The sequence below is a fragment of the Elaeis guineensis genome, chromosome 11, assembly GCF_000442705.2.
Source record: "Elaeis guineensis isolate ETL-2024a chromosome 11, EG11, whole genome shotgun sequence".
In the NCBI taxonomy this organism is placed as follows: Eukaryota; Viridiplantae; Streptophyta; class Magnoliopsida; order Arecales; family Arecaceae; genus Elaeis; species Elaeis guineensis.
This window is the reverse complement of record NC_026003.2, coordinates 113,415,239-113,436,245: the sequence shown is the minus strand read 5'-3', so window position 1 is coordinate 113,436,245 and position 21,007 is coordinate 113,415,239. Positions and strand designations below refer to the sequence as shown.

Sequence of the window (21,007 nt, the reverse complement as noted above, 5' to 3'; positions counted from 1 at the left end):
ATAAAAAAAAGGGGGGATACATATGAATGATGGGCTTCACACTAAGATTAGCATATGGTAACTTATTCTAGAAATAGTAATACCAAGCATAATCACCAGTATAACCATTTCTCCCTTAAGCACGTCTTATTATAGTTGTTTGACAGGAAAGAGGCTCGCGACAAGCTTTATGCCTTAATCCCAGAACTAAATGCTGCCTTACGGAGAAAAAGTACCCTCAATCAAAAGTTATTTCAAAGATATCAACCAAATAAAAATATAATTATTCTTACTAAAATAAAGCTTTTTTATTTCACGTTTTCTTGTACCTGAACCAAAGGCAGCCAAATGCATCAACGTTCGCTCCTATCTGGATCAGGAGCAACAGTGCTCCTATTATGATCAGGAGAAAGCTGCAGACTAAAATCTGTAGACATATGTTGATGCTTGGATACGTTAACGTATTCATAAATTTATTGTGATACAAAGAACATGAGAAACTTATCTGTTTTAACGCACCTTTATCCCTGTTTATTTGATCGGCCAAAGTGGATTCAAGTGATTCTCACAAAACAATTGTTTAACAGGCAAGCTGCCACAAAATTCATGTACAGAGACCCACAAGTATATTCATTTATACCAATATCAATCTCAACAAATGGTCACATAGGCATTGGCTACAAAGTCGTCCAATACAATATCTACATTCATTTGTAGGCGTGTAGCAAATGTATTCGCTCATACCACTAAATACACATTCCACTTTCAGTCTTACAAGCAAATGCCCATCTAATAATAAAAAATTAAATGCTAAAAAAAATAAATACAAGCTTTAGAACATCTACAACAAGAACATTTGCCAGAAAAATCACTTGCAATTGGTCTGAAAAATACATAATAAAAAACAGCATCTTCCATCAGTGCAGAAACAAGTATCACCTTTTTCTTAAGAGAAAAAATATCACCTCCTTACTCATGGCCTTTCGATATGCAGTGCTAAATGATTCTATGCATTCCGTACAATCCACGTAAGGCTTCAAAGCACAGCATCAATACAAAATTTCAGTCTACATCTGCTAGGTTCCTGCAGACATCATCTATATATCCTTGGTACTTCAATGCAAAGCTTAACCGGTAAAAGCATAAAAATTGACCAAAAAATCTTGTCTACAAATGTACCAATATGTTGATGCCAAAAAAAATGTCAAAATTTTAACTTTGGGCCAGTCCTTTATTCAGCTTATGTTGTTGATGCAAGGAAAAGTTGATTCCAGCATCTTATAAGCCTTATGGTCATACTTTTTTCTTTTTTTTTCGAAGATCTTGGATTGCTGACTTCATATTTTGAGTGCACCATCAATGAAATTCAAAACCAGATGAAAATAACAACAAAAGAAAAGAAAACAAATACAACGTCCATAGACAACAAGAAATTTCACAAACAGATTTAATCCCAAAATGTGCACTCTTTTAAGTTGGGTTTTTGCATACTTACAAATTGTCTTGCTTAATATACAGCAGTGAGGCGGGCAGTACCTTTTGAAAGGAATATCCAAGTTTGTGCGCCACTCGTCATTATTAGGATAAATTACAGAAATAATCCCTCAACTTAAATCCAATTTCACTTACACCCCCTCGACTTTAAATTTTCGAGATATTCCAAAGTGGTCCCACTATATCTATCTCCATTAACAGAATGATGTCACATAGCCATCACATGATATCTTCATTTTAAAAAATAACCAAAATATCCTTATCCTCATCTCCTCTCTCCTCTCCGATTGCTTTTCTTCCCCACCTCCATCGCCGATGTCCCTCCTCCCTCCTCTTTTTCCTCTCTCCTTCCTCCTTACCCCCTTCCCCTCATCCTCCTCCTTTCCCCTCCTCTCCTTCTTCTCACCGACAATCCCGCCCTTTCCCCTCCTCCCCTTCCTCCTCACCCACTTCTCTTCTTCCTCCACACCTGCCCATAAGCCCTTCATCTTCATGGTAGCTCCCTCTACTTCTACCCATTTTTCACCGCCAACCCTTTCTTCCCTTCCTCTTCCTCCTCATCCACTTTTCCTCGTCCCCCCTCCTCCAAACTCGTCCATGAGCCCTCCCCTCCACCTTCGTCAATTCCTCGCCGATGACCTCTTTTTCCCCCTTCTTGCCTTTCTCTCCACCCACTTCTTCTCTAATCCCGTCCATAAGCTTTCTTGCTCCATGACAGCTTCCTCCACCTCCGTCCCTTCCTTGCCAGCAACCATCTTTTCTCCTCATCCTTCTCTCCTCCTTAAGTCTGCCCATGAGCCCTCCCTCTCCATGACGGCTCTACCCATCTCCATCTTTTTCTTACTGGTGACCCCTCCTTCCTTCTCACCCCTTCTCTTCCTCCCCCTTCAATCTCATCCATGAGGTCTTCAACACCACCCTCCTCTATGCCGACCTCCACAACCCCACCCTCCTTGCATGACATCTCCCTCCACCTCCACCCCTTCCTCACCAATAATTCATTATATATGAGAGATATTTTCTTCCATTGAAACGAAAAGCTAACACTATTTATTGATAATGAATGACAGGTTTACTTTAAAATAATTTTAAAATTTTGAAAGATTAGTTTGACACTTTTTTTTAAATCGAAGGAGTGTAAGTAAAATTAAACTAAAGTTGAACGAATATTTCTGTAATTTATCCTTACCATTAATATCAGTAAGAATTGAGAAGGCAAAGATGTGGCACATCTCATACATGATGCATAAACTACAAGACAAATCAGTACAGTGAACGCATTATCCTTTTAACTGCTACGGTTACCTTTTTTTTATTATTTTTCCTAATCAGCGATACAAAAAGATAATTGGAGTCAGGCATATCGAGAAGAATGCAGCTAAATTTCAAACTCGGATAGAGAATGTAACGGTAGCAAAACCAACAAATAGAATCACAGAGCAGAGAAACAAATCCTGTACTTCCAGTTCAACAAAAGAAATTGATTGATAAATTATGTAAATGACGCACATTTCTCGCATTCACAAGGCTCACTACACCGGACCACAAGCGTCTAGCAAGCTCGCTTCCTTCAACCAAAGTTTAGCAGTAACACAAGCCATATAGAAAAACTCACAAAAAGCTATCACCATGAATCATCCAATAAATTTAAAAAGAATGGAAGATTGCTAAACAAAATCCTGACATGGTAACGTATGACATTTCAGTAACAAAATATTGGAATGGATTGAGATTAATGTCATAAAGCTCATGATATTGAGTAACATAATCCAAACCACTGTTTGGATTTTCTAAACAACCTCATAAGTAGTAAGCTTTGACTTGTCAAAAACAACTTGGCAGGTATCTTAGCCAGCTGTTAAGATCCCCAAGTTTCATATATAATTAATTATAAACAAGAGCTGTCACCTTGGCATATATAAGCCGTTGATAATACATGTACTGCAACTAATCCTAAAAAAATTAAATCTGAGAAAAGACCATGTATTTCATATCAATAGTAGCACGAATGTCAAATTAGTCACTGCTTCAGAACATCAAACAATAGCACATGTTGTCCTTCAAAAGAAAATGCCAATAGATGTATGGCACAGATAACAGATATAACAGGTTATGAAAAGTTCTAAGAACGCACACTCACGTTCAAAATCTACCAAACGAAAGACTGAAAAGCGCAATCTACTAGCAATCCCTTGGTCAACAGAACCTCCTGATCTGACCGTGTTCACAAAATGGTAACTGTTGGACAACAATTCAGCATAACGAGAGTATAACGCACTGCCACTATCTTCAAGTAAATATTACGCTCGCACACACAACGACTGAGATATCGGCATCTGTCACCTGGAAAGGGAAAATCCTCCTGACATCAACGCCTGCCACGAGGTCCGCCTGCTGACCTCGGACCAGGAAATCGAGCGAATTGCAGCCTTAAATTGGCTGAATCTCGGTCATGCTCATCAAACTTATAACCTGCAAAATCGAACCGTGACAACTTCATGCTGTGCAAACAACGTGCTTTTTTGGAGCATAACAGGACCTACAATATAACGCATGGATGAAATGGCGCACTAAACATTCCGTAAAGGAAGCCCACATATGCAACTCGATTTTAAGCACCACAAATTAAAGTTGTTTTTGTACATTAACCTAGTCCTAGAAAACAAACTATGCATTTTGTTTTATGACACATGTTTTGCAAACGAACTTTTTCAATTTTTTCCATTATTAAATGCCACAGTTCCACCTAAATGGCTAAATCCGAGATTTTTCAAGTGCTCCTAAGTATTTACCACAAATCCAAGACATAAGGCGGAAGAAAATTTTGTGTGCGCATACGAACCCTGCATGGCCTTGAAAGCCAAGAGTTCAGGAAGCTAGCTACAGTCTCATCCAACTCATCCCCAACCAAAACACTAGACGTTAACTTGCCGGTCGTATAAAATTCTCAAATATTAGATCAAATCCCTAAATGGTTAAGGTGCAGGAGAATTAGACGAAGCACCATAGACAGCCAAAACCATAGGTCAAACTAGATACAGGATGATTAAACACGTAGGATGGAGGTAAAAATTAAAATCAGAAAAATGGAAAGGAAAAAAGGATCCTTTCTCTCCAACCTCCCAGATAGCACTTATAAGCAAGACCACTCCCCATCTCTCAAATCCCTAAAAGGTTTCATTTAAATGTCCAGGATAATTAGGTGCAGCAGTATAGACAGCTTAAAAACATAGGTCGAACTAGATACAAACATGATTTGACACTTAGGATGGAGGTAAAATTAAAATTAGAAAAAACAAAAATAAAGAAAGGCTCCTCTCTCCCCGACATCCTTGAACGACACTTCTAAAGGTCTGTTTGGATGTCTGGGCCCAAAATCCCATGAAATTCATGGGTTGGGCTCAGACAACCAGCTAAACAAGACTGGCTTAGACCTATGATTATAAGAATCCAAAGAACCAGCACGTCTTTTTTTTTCTCCCTATCGTATTCGGGCCAACCCACTCCAATAATTTTCTGGGTTCTTACAATTATAAGTCTAAGCCAGTCTTATTTGGTTGGTTGTCTAGGCCCAACCCACAAATTCCATGGGATTTTGGGCCCATGCATCCAAATAGACCCTAAGCAAGGGCACTCCCCATCTCTCCTCCACATAGCAAATCAAGGCCAACCCCGCAGAAAAGAGCACAAATACATGAATAAAATATACATATCAAAGTAATAGTATCACCCAAAATAAAACTTCGCGTTGCTAAATATGAAAATACTAATGTGCATATGCATCATATATACACAGGTGCATATGCACATTTGCATAGATAAGCACATACGCACACAAACCCAGCAAGTGCATATTTCAGATTAAAAGATTCCATCTGAATTTACATCTATCTGCAGTAAAACACTCAATATACATTTAGCTCATGCTACCATGATGGCTTGCCTAATAAACCAAGAATCAGCTCAGTCTTACTGGATATGATCATTACAGGTTCCCATTTCAATGGAAAAGCAACCAATAATGGAAAAGCAACCAATAATAATAGACGTGTAAGTTTGTTAGTTCGCTCTTAACTCTTTCTCAGATCAAAATATTTATAGTACTAAAGCAAAAACTGATAGCTTAATTGCTAACTGGCTCATTAGAATCTTTTCATAATGCATGGGAATCTAGTGCAATTACACCTTTTGGCAGTAAATAGTGGATTAATAATGACAGATTTCTTGGAAAGTTATTGTTATCTATATACATATGACAAGCAGCCTAAATATCCAGAAGCATATGGAACTTACATCCTAAAAACAACAAATGACAAAAATGAGCATGAGATAAACAAGTAATGGCCAACTTTCAAAATATAAGACACTTTTTTGATTCCCGAGCATAAAAGTGCACCTCAAATGAACTTGTGCTCATTCGACAGCAGCAAAATCCATGTGATATGAAACATTTCAAACAAATTAAATCACCCAAGTTGGCGAAATTGGTACTGGGACCCATACCAATTGCTCGGAGGTACAGCATGGTACGATCCCATGCCGCCCCGATTGGAAACATACCATGCCCTCCCTCCCTCCCTCTCTGCCCCTCCCTCTCCCTCCCCCTCCCTTCCTGCCTCCCTCTCTCTCTTTTCCTCTCTTTCCTTCTCTCTCTCCCCCTCCTCCGCCAGTGTCTCGTACTACAGGTCGAAACCGTGCCAGTCCAGCCCCAATATGACTCAACACATCTCAAACCTCCTGGTTCAAGTCAATATGACGAACCATGCAAAACACTTTCCAAAAACAAGAGTGATAAAGCTCTGTCACATTGACTTATAGATCTTGCATAATTCATCCATTTTCTGCTATATAGGTTTTTCATGCTGTCCAATTGAAATATGACAAAAACACCTTCGCATACAATCAATGTATCTTTTAAGTTCTTGCCCAAATAGAGAGAACAACATTCTTCTGGATTTGTATGGTAACCAAAAAATTTACCCAAGCCTATTCATAAAAGATATGGATGATTTTTTTTTTTTAAAAAAAAAAAAGGACCCGAGCTTCTAACAAAACCTGAAGCGGAGGTCTCATGATACCTTTTGAAAAGCATTGTAACTCCAATGTAATCTGTCTCACTTATATCTAAAACCATTTGAAGAGCAGGAAGCACTAAGGGAATCAAATTAATAATAATAACACAATTTGGGTGTAGATGTCGTGGAAGCAGCATTATAAATGTAGAACAAACTCGTAAAGTGCGCAATCACAAGAGATCCCATGGCAAAACAAAGAACAGAATTAACAAGCATTAAAATAAATGTAAATATAAACGAGACTAACAAATCTATAACTACAAATAGGAATATATATATATATACTGTGGTTTTTACCTTGCAAAGCATCCAAAGCAACTGCAGCTTGACTGGAGGTGGAGAAATCAACAAAGCACAGAACAAGCGGATCCCCTCCCGGCTGCAGAAAAGTACAGGGACAAAATTTGAAACTATAGACAAACTATGAATTAAAAAGGCTCGACAATCATCCAACTCACACAAAGCAGTAACTCACATGTCTAGATTCCTTATTCACAAGTCTGACCTCTCGAAAACCTGCAAAAGGACGAAAAATATCTGGAGACAAATGAAGGAACAACAGCTGGATAAATGTTATATATTGAAAGATAAGAACATCTATAAAAGGATACGAGACACTTCCCTGCGTGTACAGTTCGCAGGGAGGCCCTCCACGAATAATGTGCAAGATGCATCTGGAGGCAGAGGTGTTTCTGGTCTACCACTTCCATATCCAGCACTTCGTCCATCCATGCCTCCAACACCCATCATACGCAGATCATCAACAGGATGACCACCCATTCCACTAGCTACTGGCCTAAGGGATTCTCCACCACCATAAGAGATGATCTGCTAAAAAAATTCCTCCAGTCAACCTTTTACAACAATGAACTTAATCAAAAAAAAAAAAAAGGATAAGCATCTTTCAACCATACCCCGTCACGCAAAAAACGATCATAGGATGCACTGATCGATTCAGTGTCCCTGATAACACGGTGCCCTGCTCTCCCTTCTTCACGAGGATAATAACCACCATATTCCGAACCACCGGGCACATCTTCAAAGTCGGAAAGCCATTCAGTTAAGCAAAAGGAGCTTGCTTCCAATATAGATCATGATGCACATTTTACATGGTTATTGAATTTGCAGTAAGAATTAAACAAGATTTTGCTTCTGATTTAGATTAATTGGCACTACTATAAAGAAACCATTATTGCTTCAAGAAAATGATTGCAAAAAAGATAAAACTGGACTACCAGCTACAAGTTTACAAACCAAACCAATGTTACAGCCATTTCTGCATGAGGTTTGCAAATCAGGAAAGCTAAATAGACATGGGATAAAATGCGAATCTGATTAAAAATCAAAAATTTAATCATTCAAATGATATAAAAACTTTAGGGCATAAAGACACTATTTTCACATGCAAAACCCAAGTACACTGCACTACATTTCATTCACGATGCTTATCCTTTGTGAATATTCAATCATCCACTTAAGAATGTTAGCTTGGGTAGTTAAATTGTTAAGGTGTGCATCACCAAAGCCATTGAGTATGAAGTGATGTGGCACAAAGACAATTAGTCATTATTTCTTCTTCAAGACTTGAACCATTAACGTCCTCAAATCATTTTGGTGACAATGCTATGGCCACGAATGCAAGTGCTGGTATCATACTCAAATAGAGCATCAGATTCCCCAAGCTTCAAACAAAATGAAGGTTTCATGAAATGGCTATATACATACATGCATATGCACGCATGCATGTAAAGTAATTTTAAAATACAATAGAAACATGATACAAGAACAAGTTTTTCATAATGGTGGAACAAAACTTATGATCCAAAACATAAGATTTTTTATCTCCAAAAAAAATAACATCAAGCTTGAACACCCGTGCGGGGGTATGCTTAGTTCCACATTGGCTATGCATTGGTCCGATCTTGGATACTTATATAGTACTGAGGAATCCAAATAATACCTTTTGACTAGCCTATTTGGATGAAGTTCTAGAATGTTACAAATTATATTGGAGCGGACCCGACTCATGGCCTATATAGACTAGCGAACACTACAGCATGGATCCACTGAGACTGACCACAATCTAGTCATGTTGTTTATGATTTAATTTGTGATACTTGTGATTGGATTTGAATGGATTTGGACTCTTAACCTGGCATGGAGATTGTGGCTTAAATAAGGGGAGCATGTAAGGATCCGTGCAAATGTATGTTTAATCCCACATCGGCAGTGCATTGGGTAAACCTTACATATTAATATAGGACTAAGTAATCCAAATAATACTTTCTGGCTAGCCTTTTTTGGATGAAGTCCTGAGTTGTTATATCAAGAATCTTAATTGTTTTTGTGGAACCCAAGTGTCAATAAGCACCTAAAAGGCACGTGACAAGTCGACCGAAGAATATGTTCACATAAACCTCCCAAACACTTTATGGTGCACAAGCTCTCTTCCCCAACCATATCCCATGCTTCTCCAATCATCTATAGAGCTTGTGCCCTAACTTTAATAAAGATGATAAAAGCTTTTAGTCTATGTTTGTTCACCAATAAAGTGAAAGAATCGAAAAGCATATCAGCACGTGAAATGGGAAAAATTAAGAATTTTCTCATGTTTGTTAGAACACAGAAAATTGTCGCAACGATGTGGAGAAAGTGAAAAGGAAATGATTGAGTTGTCTTGAACCATCTGTCCTCTGTTGTTCTCTCAAAAATGGCTACATCATAAAGAAGAAAATTTTTAGCCAATTAATTGATGTTTGTTCTCTTTCCCTAAATTTCATCTTTAGTACCAACAACTGAAAAGAAGATTCTTGTGGAACAAACTTTCTTCTCTTTCAATTCCGAACAACCAAACAAGGCATCAGAGAAGTTCAAGTGAACTAACACATTAACAAATCAAACCAATGCTACATGTTCCTTCTCTTAAAATTTATCCGATGCACAGATTATAAAAATATCAGAACATTTCACTTATCCATAACAAATCAAATAAATTTGTTTATAAAAATTAAAGAGGGGAATTATATTGGCCCTTCAGTTGTGATTATTGATCTTTAAAAAAAGAAAAAAAAAACAAATAGCACAACTAGCAGATTCGTAGATCATACCAACATAATGGACCAAGCCACAATATATTAGAGAAATTCTTCAAACCAAGCTATCATACTCTCAACCATTAAAACCCTAATATAAGAACATTTAATGCCACATTCACAAAAACATGTAATTTCATCTAAAATTCCCCCACAAAATTATCTTTATGCCATATCAAGAACCAAATAGTGGATCCGAATTGCGTTAACTCATCAAGAAAGAGCAAATACAGCGAAACTCCCAACTTTACAACCATCGCCACCACCAAAAAAGGGGGGAACCCCTAACAGAAATAAAGCGCTATTTGAAACAAGAAAACATCCGAACAAAAATCACGGCAAGTAGGAAGAAGTGAACCCTAGGCAGACACGGGAAGGAAGAGAAGAACCTCCGTAGTCGGCACGAGGGCGCTTCACGGGGGGCTGAGTGGGAGCCATCGCGGCCGGCGCCTGGTGGCGAGCGTCGCTGTACCTCCAGTAGCCGTCAGCCATCGGCGCTCTCGGCGAGAGAAAAGAGACCACCTAGGGTTACTCCCTCTTTCCGTTTCGTTTTTTCTCCTCTAAATCGAGGGTGGAGAAGAAGAGAGCGACGGAAGGCGGTGCGCGCGTGAGACCAAAGTAAAGTACTCGATGCTCCTCTGAGCGCTATTTAACAGCGGAGCGCCGGGTTGTGTGTTTCCTGTATAGGGAACTCGCTCTAGCGGGGCTCTGGGCCGTCCATCTTGGAATTTGCTAATCCTACCGGAATCCATATACTTCTGCTAACCCTAACAGAATCCGTAGCTTCCTGGGCATTACAATTTGTAATGGTAGGGCTTGATGCACTAAAAAAAAAATATGCAACACCTAATAATATTTACATCTAAACATAGTATGCAGTCAATTTGTGGATCACGGTCCTCTCTAATTTAATATATATATATATAAAAGTAAAAAGTGAGAAAAAAATAGAGTAATCAAATAAGCTCTCCGCATCAGCAACAAATTTTCATCCATAAATATCATGTTGATCAAAACTAATTTTCCTTATGCTAGGTATCAAGACCTTTCTATCTAACCATTCTTCCAGCATTAAATGCAAGCATTATATTATTAATAGATGACATTGAAATTCACTTATGTTTATTTAATTAGACGATTAAAGTCTGTTGTTATGGATCTTCGGAATATGAATGGATATGCTCTTAGTATTCATTCAGAATATTTTTTAATAAATTATTTTTTATCACATAATCAATGATGTAATTTTATAACCCACGTGCAACACGCGAGATAAAAAACTAGTTATTATGAAGGCCCAAGAGATTCAATCTTTAAAGTCGAGATATCCAACTATCGTTCAAATAATTTCTAATAAAAACGTAGTTGATACGTCAAAAGTACAAGTGTAATTGAGAGCCAAGTCAAATCGAATTGTTGGGAGCTCAAGCTCAACTCAATTCAAATACTCGAACTTGAAACTCGGCTTGAAATCAATGAGCCTTAACATCCTAAGCTCGAACATGGCTCGATGAAAAATAGACAAAATTTGAGATTGACTCGAATATTAATCGAGCCATATACGAACTCAAAATCGAAACTTAGTCTATTAATAATATATGTATTAATATATATATTATAAATATAAATATTATTATTAAAACTATATATAAATTTTAATAAGCTTGCAAGTTTTCAAGCCGAATATCTTACTACTTGAGCTTGATAATAATCGACTCGAGTCGAATCTGGCTTCAAATCGAGCTCGAGTAGTTCGCAAGCAACTCAACTCGTTTGCATCTCTAATCAAAAACATCATCTCATATGTAGGCTGGGAGTATCTATTTTATCATAGACTATCCAAGTGATAGACCATGCAACTTCTCTCTATACTACTCGAAAAGGATCTAGATATACAATACATCTAGATATACAATACATCAAAGTCAGATATGTACAACCTTTTATAGAGCTCGGACATAGATTGTAACTAAAGGAGTTAAAAACCATGCCGTGTTGGAAACAATTAAACTACAATTTTCCTGCATCTCTGATTAAAGAAACTTGTATTTTGATTTGGCTTGTTGATGTAAAAATTGACTATGGGAAGAAGGCACTTTCCTACATCCATATTTGCATTTGCTTATTTCTGTCTTATGGTCCAACATGAACCATCTTTATTTCTTGGCAAGCCATTCTCCTGCTTTATTCGTCCTATCTAGTGCCACCAATTATTGGCTTCAAGTTCGGAGTTAGCTGTAACAATATTTTCAAAATATTATGAATTGCTAATCATGTTATGGAACCCATATGCATGCTTCTTTTTTATAAGATTTTCTGATCAAAGAACTGAAAATATTGATCTGCAAAGAAATATTTTGCATACTACTACAGTATACTACAGCAAAAAATCCATTGTTATTCTTCTGCAATGGATGTGTAAAGAGTTCCCCCCAATAAAAACTGCCATCCATCATCAAGAGAATGCTCAGCAGAGTTAGCATATGTAGAATTGCGCAATTTGTATGCCAAGGACTCGAGGACAGTGACTTTGAGAACACACCTTAAGCTCAAACTGGTAATTTGATTAACATGCTGTGTTAAGAGTGATATATAGCCTAAAAAATTATTTAAGCAGCACAAGAAGTGTTGCTACAATATCTTATCTCAAATTTACGGATGTGCCAATTCTTTAGGGTACAAAGCCTGCAAATAAGACATCATGATGTTTGAAGGTGCTAAAGAAGTCCAGTTCCAAATTTGTTCTTCTAGCAATAATAATATATATATATGTATTTTTAAAAGAACTGCGAAAGACAAACATAGACCTTTGCAAAAAGAGGAAATATAAAAATTTGATCAACAGGACATTTTACTGTACAATTTTATCCATTTGAATCTGAACAACTGACAACAATATTTTTCAACCACCCTTTATCACGATCTTTAGTGTGTCCCTATGCTATTTTGTGCTTCTGATTTGTCCTCCATTGCCTCCTGCCCACATACTTAAGTGCTTCATCAATGAGCACCACAGGGAAAGAAACCAAAATAACCAGAAGCCACTCATTCAGACTCAATGGAACAATGCCAAAAACACTGGCCAGGAAGGGTATATAAACTATGAGAAGATGAAGACTGAACGAAACCAGCATTGCCACAAGGAGCCATGGGTTCTTCCATGGAGGCATCTGAACCAAGCTATTATCTTCTGATAGAGCATTCAGAGAGTTGAACATCTCAATTGCTACCAAAACAGAGAGTGATAAGGTCATTGCTTTAACTTTTCCGACTGTGAAATAGTCGCAGGGATCTGTGAAAGATATTACTTGATCACCAGCCAAGAAGGGATCAGGTGAGAAATCTGTCCATGTGGGGCACTCTCCCCATGACCGGAGCTCAGCCAGGGAGACCAATGTGTGGCCATCGCTTGAAAGATCAATCCCCAAAAAGGAAGGCTGGGTGTACCACAACATGAAGATGCCAACAGTTGCTAAACCAACATAAGAACCAATTACCTAATGCAGCAATAACATGGATCAACACATATAACAAAATTAATGGTACATGTCCTAAGTATTCAACTTCTATGCATAAAAAAGCAACAATAAAGATAAATATAGTATTGCATTTAATTGGATTGATGATCCACATGTTTGTATTCAATGTTTATGCTTTCCATTGAGCTTAATTCTAAAAAGCAATGTTCCCTAGATATACACGCAACAAAGTTCTAAATTGCCCATAACAATCTACTGCATGGATGTTTCCAAAAGAACCAAACTATTGGAAGGTATCTTATACTTAATTGAATAGGTCTATTTAATGTATTGGGATAGGAGCCTCTAAAACCAAATTCTTGGTCAGTCCATTAGAATTTTTTAGGCACATATACAAGTGGCAGTTAGAATGTTTTGGGATGAGTCCTAAAATAGAGTATCTTGAAAGGTGGAGAGATAGGATTATGAGACTGTATTTGAGGGTTACCTCCTTGTAAATTTTCCATCTTTAGTGGAGCTTTCTTTGTTGTTTTTGTGTGCTTTGTGTTTTTGCTCAATTCCTATTTCCTTGTTTATGCTTCATATCTCTCTTTAACAGAAAGACCCTAGATCTTGATATTTAACAAAATAAAAATGATGATTTTCTCTAATTTTACAGGCAAGAATGCATTCATATGTATGAAATATATGTATGTACTATGTAATGGACAAACGATTGGACTAGATGCCTCTAAGCAAAGTGACAATCAAAGGATCCTTGATGTGGAATAGACTTGACAGCATGCCAAGCATGTTTATGCATCAGTATTTTCATTATGTGAAGATACCGAGAAGTATCCCAGTTGACTTTAAGTTCTAAAACTGAAATTCATACTTGAAAAAATTATCTACCGAATCATAAGGATTTTAATATCACAATATTCCACTAGTTATTTCACTGCTATCATAAAAATAGGAAGAGCTTGAAAGGTCAAGCATTAAACTCACCAGGTAACGAAAGAGAACCCAAGAATTGATAAGAGCATCATTGGTCTTGCGAGGTGGCTTCTGCATGATGTCAACATCAGCAGGGTTAAAACCAAGAGCTGTTGCAGGGGGCCCATCGGTGACCAAATTAACCCAAAGAAGCTGAACTGGTATAAGGCACTCAGGTATGCCAAGTGCAGCTGTCAGAAAGATAGACATTACTTCTCCCACATTAGAAGATATCATGTACCTACACAGAAAAAGGAGTTATTATACATATCATTTCAGAGATATAAGACAACAGCAAGGTGTTTGTAAAGAAACCTAATGAAGGATTTCATGTTATTATAAATAGCACGTCCTTCCGCAATAGCTGAGACAATTGTACTGAAATTATCATCAGCTAGAACCATATCAGCAGCCTCTTTCGCAACCTGAAATAGATATTAATCAACTTAATTGTCATATAACTCATTAATAGATACCAATCACCACCAATGATTTTGTGGTAACCATTATGCTTAGCAGCAAATGGAAATATGACTCAAGAGAATGATAACTAAAAAGCATACATGTGAGATCCATATAGGTGGGTGTTTGGTCACACATCAGTTATGTGCTCAGAAAATCTTGGGTGTTTATACAGGACCAAAGAACTCAACACGTCCTAGCTAGCCTTTTGGATGAGATCCAAGGTCATTACTAATGGTATCATAATGGATTTGGCCCCTGGCTATGTAGAACTAAAGGACACTGCAACACCAATCATTTTAGGATTGACCATAGGCCAATCATGGTGTTTGTAATTGGATTTGGACATGTAACATGGTGAGAATGTTGGGGCTTAAATAGGAAACTATGTAAGAACCACGCAGGCATGTGTTTAGTCATACAGCATTTATGGATTAGAAAGATCTTAAATAATTATACCGGGTTAAGGAACCCAAATAATATCTTTTAGCCAGTCTTTTGGTTAAAATCTTGGGTGGTTATAGCATATAGTTTTGAGATACAATAAAAGGCACCATTACTCTCAAGAACTGCTGGAACATAAAAAACAAAATGATAAAAGAGAGAAAAATAATCAAATAGATAATAGCAGGATGAGTTCTGTCAACTAGCAAATCAAAGTTTCAGTACTTTTAAAGTGGGCATGAACAAACTATGAATTTCTTTCCAAAACTAAACCTCAAACAAATGAAATAAAAGGGGAGAAAAATAATGAAATGGATCATACGAGATTTCAATAAACAAGTAGTGTAAGTAAGCAATACTCCAGTACTTTCTGCAAACATACATTGTTACACACGTCAAATAGAAGAACATTTTACTTACCTCAGTTCCAGTTATGCCCATAGCAATTCCAATGTCAGCTAGTTTTAGTGCAGGTGCATCATTAACACCATCACCAGTCATTGCAACAATCTCACCCATTTCCTTCAGCAGCCGCACAATTTCTTGCTTGTGCCTAGGCTCGGCACGAGAAAAAACTACACCTCCAGGTTTTGATAAAATTTCAATCTGTTGGCTGACTGGAAGAGCCATGAACTCTTTACCAGTAAAACTTTTCCCCCTGATGCTTGTCATTCTAGGAAATAATCCAATTTCCTGACAGACTGCCTCCGCTGTGGACTTATTATCACCTGTTATCACCATAACTCTGATTCCTGCACCTCTACAATCTTCAATTGCTTTCTTAACTTCATCACGAGGAGGGTCCTATTTAAATTGCAATATAATGATGGTGAGTTCAATAAAGAACATGTTTACAGTTGAGAAGTAAAACAGCAGAAGTGAAAGAGATGCTGTGAAGATTGAGAAATAACAGCAGGACACACCCTTAGACCAACAACTCCAACAAAAATTAGATTGCTTTCGATTTCAGAGTAGTTAGCTGGATCAAGCAACTTCCTGTGAGCAGGGTGAGTGTCCGCATAGTAGTCTGAAAACTCTCCTAAGTCATCTTTGAATGCAAAACCCAAGCACCGCAAGCCTTTTGAGCTCATCTCATGGACTCTCGACAGTATTAACTGCCTGGATAGCTCATCCAACAAAGCAACAGATCCATCTGCAAGTTGTACACTTGAACTTCTCTCCAGAATACTCTCAACAGCTCCCTGCAAACAGAAGCCATTAGTTTCAAGATGCATAGAATCAAACAAAATTTATAGTGCTCATATCCAGCAGAATAAGCAACGACTTCTCTGCAAATTCCATGAAATTTATTTCAATAAAAGTTCTAATATACCGCACACGTATAAAACCATCGAACAATGATGTTGATGTTAATCCATAATCTTTTGGAATGACACTTTGCTCAAAAGTCACTTAACAGATGTTCATGTGATTCTACGATATTTTTGTGCCTCAGATGACTGGAGGATTGTTCTGCTTAGAACTACCTCAAGCTCAAGGTATACAAATATGTGAAGTCATACCTTCATGAGTGCCAAAATTAGAGGTATAACTAACAACGAATATCTCAATAAAGTGAGAAGGGTATCACTTAAAAACTAACAGTTTCATAAAATATAAAAGTTAAGTATAATGTCAAAAAAAATGCTGGCACATCTTCAGAAAATATATTATCAATTATAGCTAATTCATACACCAGTCAGTCAAAACCATGAAGCACCTTTACAAGAAGGCGATTATTGCCAGTTGGTTCGCGGACAATAACACTCATAGATTTGCGAACTCGATCAAGTTCCAAGGTGGCAATCCTTCTCGATCTCCTTATCCACCAATCGCAACAGCCTATGTTTCAAAGAAATGAACAAAAAATTCAAAATTGTGAAATCATTGTCAAATACTAAATAATATTTAGTGTGCTTCTGCTTACCTAACTTAACTGCTGTGCGATCGATAGAGTAGTCGGCAGCAAGTTGTGTATTGCGAATTTTGCTCCTTGCCTTTGGATCTGGAGCTCCCATCTTCTCAACTAGTACCTTTAGAAAAAGTAATGCTTAATCATTACATTGCCTCATAAATCAGAAAATTAAGAGTATGTAAGACCTAAAAAATATTGGAACCTCACTTTTTTCATATAATTCCTTCCTGCAAGAAAACTTCTTTTCCTCAAATGATTTAAGATTTACTAGAAACTTGTATAGATGTTATCCCAAAATGTACATGACGCATGAAATGAACTAGAGATGCAAATGATCAACTATAACAAATATTGATATAATCAGCAATGACAGAGGTGCCGTATGTCATTCTAGTATGTTAAGTTTAACTATCTTATTCATTGCATAGAACAAGAAGTAAATAAAAGCCTAATTTGATACTTTATCGTGCATTTACTTCTTAAGTATCTGTCTTGAGTGTTAATGCAGCTAATCCTGACATTTTTACAAGTATGCATACACGGCATTTTATTACTTCAGATTTCATTCATTTCAAACCTTTTTCAGAAGCCATGTCCCTGTTCCATTCATCAGAATGTTTTCTGAACTCACATCCAATCCTTGCATCTACATGTAACCAATAATAGATCCTCTTTCCAATCAATAATTTTTTTGGTGCAAATTGCTATATTTCCTAATTGTCTCAATCACAGTCATTCGATGCATCATTTGTATGAAAGATATAAAATATAAAACAAACCTTGAGAGCTGCCTCAGTAGGCATTCCAGTAGCCCGGAAAAGGTAATCATTGCAATATATCCCAGCATCATTGCAGATTGCGCATATCTCTGCTAAAACCTGCAAGCTTGCATCCATGTTGTGGGAGATCCAACCAGTGATGCCTCCATCCCTCGGATTGTATGTTGTACCCTCCACATGAAACAATCGAAATGTAGTTGTCTTGTCACCAAGAGTGAAAAATTCATTCACAGACATCTGATTCGTTGTTAGTGTGCCAGTCTTATCAGAGCATATTACAGTTGTGCATCCTAACGTCTCTACACTTGGAAGCTTCCTCACAATCGCATTCTTCTGTGCCATCTTCCTGGTACCCAAAGCTAAACAAGTCGTGATTACAGCTGGAAGACCTTCAGGAATAGCTGCCACTGCAAGTGCAACTGCTATCTTAAAATAATACGTGCATTTTTCGAAAGAAAAGCGAAAATTCCACCAAGATGCATTGGGGTCATCCCAAGTAATAAAATTCCTATAGTTGATGGCCCACACTACAAGGCAAATCATCCCAATTGCACTAGTGAGCCTCCCACCAAACTCATCCAGCTTCTTCTTGAGAGGAGTATCTTGTTCCTCCAGTGAAGCTTCATGAATCTGGGTCTGAATTTTTCCTATTTCAGTGTTCATTCCAATCCCAGTGACAATACAGACACAACTACCATTCACAATGGTTGTTCCTGAAAAAACCATACACTCTTTTGCCTGCAACTCACAATCATCTAGGAACACCGGATTTGTTCCTTTGATCACAGGCATGCTCTCCCCAGTCAACGAGCTTTGCTCGACTCTCAAAGTTGATGTCTTTAAAGCAGCTATTCTCATATCAGCAGGAACCTTATCTCCAATGCCCAATTCCACAATGTCGCCTGGGACTAGCTCTCGTGCCGGCAAGTTTGGCACATAGCACCCATCTCTACGAACCTTGGCAGACTCAGACTGCATCTCCTTCAGGGCTTCAAGAGCCTTCTCAGCACTAGTTTCCTGCCAAACTCCCACAATGGCATTGAGCACAAGAATCAATACAATCACAGCCGGTTCCACATACACCTCAAATCCTGCATGCCCAGATTCACTCCCCTGCAGGTAAGCAAGGGCAAACGAAATAAAGGCTGCAACAAGGAGAATCTTGACAAGCATATCGTCGAACTGTTCCAACACGAGAAACCACAAAGGCTTGCCATTCTCTTTCCTGAGCTCGTTCCACCCAGACCTTTCCCGCCGCTTCTCAACTTCATAGGAGCTCAAGCCTTTCTCCAATTTGACATTGTACTCCTTCAAGCATTGCTCTACTGACCAAGACCATGCTGGAAATGGTTTCTCCTCCATTGTTCAAATCAACCGCACGCTGCCACACACTGCTTCAATCTCTTGACTGGATTTCCTTCAAAGAAACATAAATTGAAACAGCAAAAGGTCATCAAAAGCATGCATATCTAAGACTCTGCCCAATTGGTTGTTTTGCAAAGATCTTCAAAAGCGCGCATATCCCATTCCAAAGTGTCATCCGGCAGTTGAAAATAAAAGCTCAACATTACTAACAGCGAATTAACCGTATCTAAGATTCTAGTTCAACGAAGTTAGCAAATCATAAAACTCTTTTTTTTTAATTTATGATAGATTAGCAAATCATAAAACTCTTTTTTTTTAATTTATGATAGATTGTTCTTCTTAAATTATTGCCGATAGTGGGATTTAGAATACTCATGAGATTCCAAATATCTCCGTCAAACTTTTGATGTGGGCAAGTGCAAATAATTAAAAACCACACAAAGGAAACACGCGAGAAAAAACATCGTGATTTTATAATAAAAAACAAAAGAGAATCTCTGTAAAAACCACGCCAGCAAATCCTTAAAACATGCAGGAGGAAAAGTGAATCAAGAGTAAAAGAACAAATTTTTACACCACCATAAAAGAGGAACTACCTTTGTCTTCTCATCAACATCTCGTTTCGTTACACGCTACCAACAAATCAAGCATAGACTTCGACAAGGCCAAGGTTAACATATAAGACACCGCAGAAGATATGATAAAAACACAAGGAAACCGACACAACTATAATAAAACACACAAGGAAAACAAACAGAAACAAAAACAACTGCCACAAAGTCGGGAAGATAACTTGACAGCAACCGTCGAACAAAACTACCACCAAAAACAAGAAAAAAAGAAGCACGTCGGACTCACCCAAATAACCAGCAAAGGTCCCAGATATCAGAAATCAGAGAGAGAGAGAGAGAGAGAGGTGAACTCCAGAGAACAATGGAAGCGAATACTGACAACAGAGCAGCGGATAAAGAAAAGAACAGAAGGGGAAAAAGAGAAGCAGAGCGAGGGAAGGCGCGAGGAAGCCGGATGGATGCCGTCGTACCTTGGGGAACTGTAGAGGGAATGAGAGGCATCGCTTTGGACCAAAGCAAAGCATCTCCCGCTCGCCAGAGAAAAAAGTGAGAATATTTTTAATTATTTGTTGGAGTGGAGGGGATCCGGCATTTTCGCGAGCCGCCAGCAATAAAACGGATTATAAAACCCTTATCATAAACGGATTATAAAACTGAGTGGAGGGGGTCCGACGGGATGCTATTTGATATATGGCCGATGATATAGTCACTTGAATGGTATGATCATTAAAATAATATGATCATCGAAGTGATATATAAATATTGAGATGATGTGTAATCAAATACGAATATTAATAAAAATAAAATTTTATTATATTTAATATACCATCAAATAGTAATAGTGATAAAATATAAAATATTATAAATAATTTTATATATTAATACATAATAATTATTCTATAATTTGATTAAATATTCTTCATTTATAATTTTTTATAAAATATATAATATTATATAATATTATTATTATTATAAATATTTATTTTAATAAATTTATTAAAATAATATTACGATAATATTATGTATAATCAGACTTGATTAGACTTAACCAATTTTGACCATCAATATCAGGACTCCCTAATAGAAATGATTTAGCCTGTTAAAATAAATTTAAAAAAAAGCATGAAAAATTTAACATAATTCATTCATATCAATTAACCATATCTATCTATAGAAATAAAATAAATATTTAATAAATAAATAAAAAATATCCATATCATTTAACTAAATCTATCAATAAAAATAAAAAATACATCGAGTAGATAGACATCTATAGAAAAAGATGGAGAGAATTTTTATTTTCTTTCTAATTTACTAATTAGAAATATTTTTATTCCAAAATAATTTCAACACATCACCAGTATCCGGTGATGTAC

The 21,007-nt window shown here is 37.2% G+C and overlaps 2 protein-coding genes across 9 annotated transcripts; both read right to left on the bottom strand.

Annotated features, from left to right (window-relative positions):
* Window positions 1–630: 630 nt before the first annotated feature.
* Window positions 631–10,277, bottom strand: LOC105054094 (protein MATERNALLY EXPRESSED GENE 5). 4 transcript variants are annotated; one of them, XM_010935504.4, is made up of 6 exons: window positions 10,030–10,277; window positions 7,463–7,584; window positions 7,160–7,379; window positions 7,024–7,085; window positions 6,846–6,927; window positions 631–1,063 (listed from the first exon to the last, which is right to left on the bottom strand). In XM_010935504.4, the coding sequence occupies exons 1-6, from the start codon at window positions 10,130–10,132 to the stop codon at window positions 1,056–1,058; spliced, it is 597 nt and encodes a 198-aa protein (XP_010933806.1). In that variant the 5' UTR covers window positions 10,133–10,277; the 3' UTR covers window positions 631–1,055. The 4 variants fall into 4 exon arrangements, with proteins under 4 accessions (XP_010933806.1, XP_073101374.1, XP_019709282.1 ...); XM_073245273.1 differs by having other exon boundaries at window positions 631–1,074; window positions 6,847–6,927; XM_019853723.3 differs by lacking the exon at window positions 631–1,063 and adding an exon at window positions 3,443–3,945 and having other exon boundaries at window positions 10,030–10,276.
* Window positions 10,278–12,371: 2,094 nt separating this feature from the next.
* LOC105054095 (calcium-transporting ATPase, endoplasmic reticulum-type) lies at window positions 12,372–20,247 on the bottom strand. 5 transcript variants are annotated; one of them, XM_010935506.4, is made up of 9 exons: window positions 20,102–20,247; window positions 17,695–19,111; window positions 16,928–17,033; window positions 16,721–16,842; window positions 15,924–16,202; window positions 15,421–15,804; window positions 14,410–14,519; window positions 14,107–14,335; window positions 12,372–13,137 (listed from the first exon to the last, which is right to left on the bottom strand). In XM_010935506.4, the coding sequence occupies exons 2-9, from the start codon at window positions 19,054–19,056 to the stop codon at window positions 12,577–12,579; spliced, it is 3,153 nt and encodes a 1,050-aa protein (XP_010933808.1). In that variant the 5' UTR covers window positions 19,057–19,111; window positions 20,102–20,247; the 3' UTR covers window positions 12,372–12,576. The 5 variants fall into 5 exon arrangements, with proteins under 5 accessions (XP_010933808.1, XP_073102059.1, XP_029123081.1 ...); XM_073245958.1 differs by having other exon boundaries at window positions 17,695–19,102; window positions 20,102–20,234; XM_029267248.2 differs by lacking the exon at window positions 20,102–20,247 and adding an exon at window positions 19,918–20,087.
* Between the last annotated feature and the right edge of the window lie 760 nt (window positions 20,248–21,007).

What these genes read in the sequence shown, in the direction of transcription:
- LOC105054094 (XM_019853723.3), bottom strand. Translation starts at nt 10,132, where the DNA reads ATGGCTGACGGCTACTGGAGGTACAGCGACGCTCGCCACCAGGCGCCG. An exon ending in CCCTCGTGCCGACTACGGAG is followed by an intron (nt 7,585 to 10,029) that starts GTTCTTCTCTTC and finishes CCGACTTTGAAG; the next exon opens with ATGTGCCCGGTGGTTCGGAA. An exon ending in TACACGCAGGGAAGTGTCTC is followed by an intron (nt 7,086 to 7,159) that starts GTATCCTTTTAT and finishes ATTTGTCTCCAG; the next exon opens with ATATTTTTCGTCCTTTTGCA.
- LOC105054095 (XM_010935506.4), bottom strand. Translation starts at nt 19,056, where the DNA reads ATGGAGGAGAAACCATTTCCAGCATGGTCTTGGTCAGTAGAGCAATGC. An exon ending in CTACTGAGGCAGCTCTCAAG is followed by an intron (nt 17,034 to 17,694) that starts GTTTGTTTTATA and finishes CTTTTTCTAAAG; the next exon opens with GTACTAGTTGAGAAGATGGG. An exon ending in TGGGCATAACTGGAACTGAG is followed by an intron (nt 14,520 to 15,420) that starts GTAAGTAAAATG and finishes TATCTATTTCAG; the next exon opens with GTTGCGAAAGAGGCTGCTGA.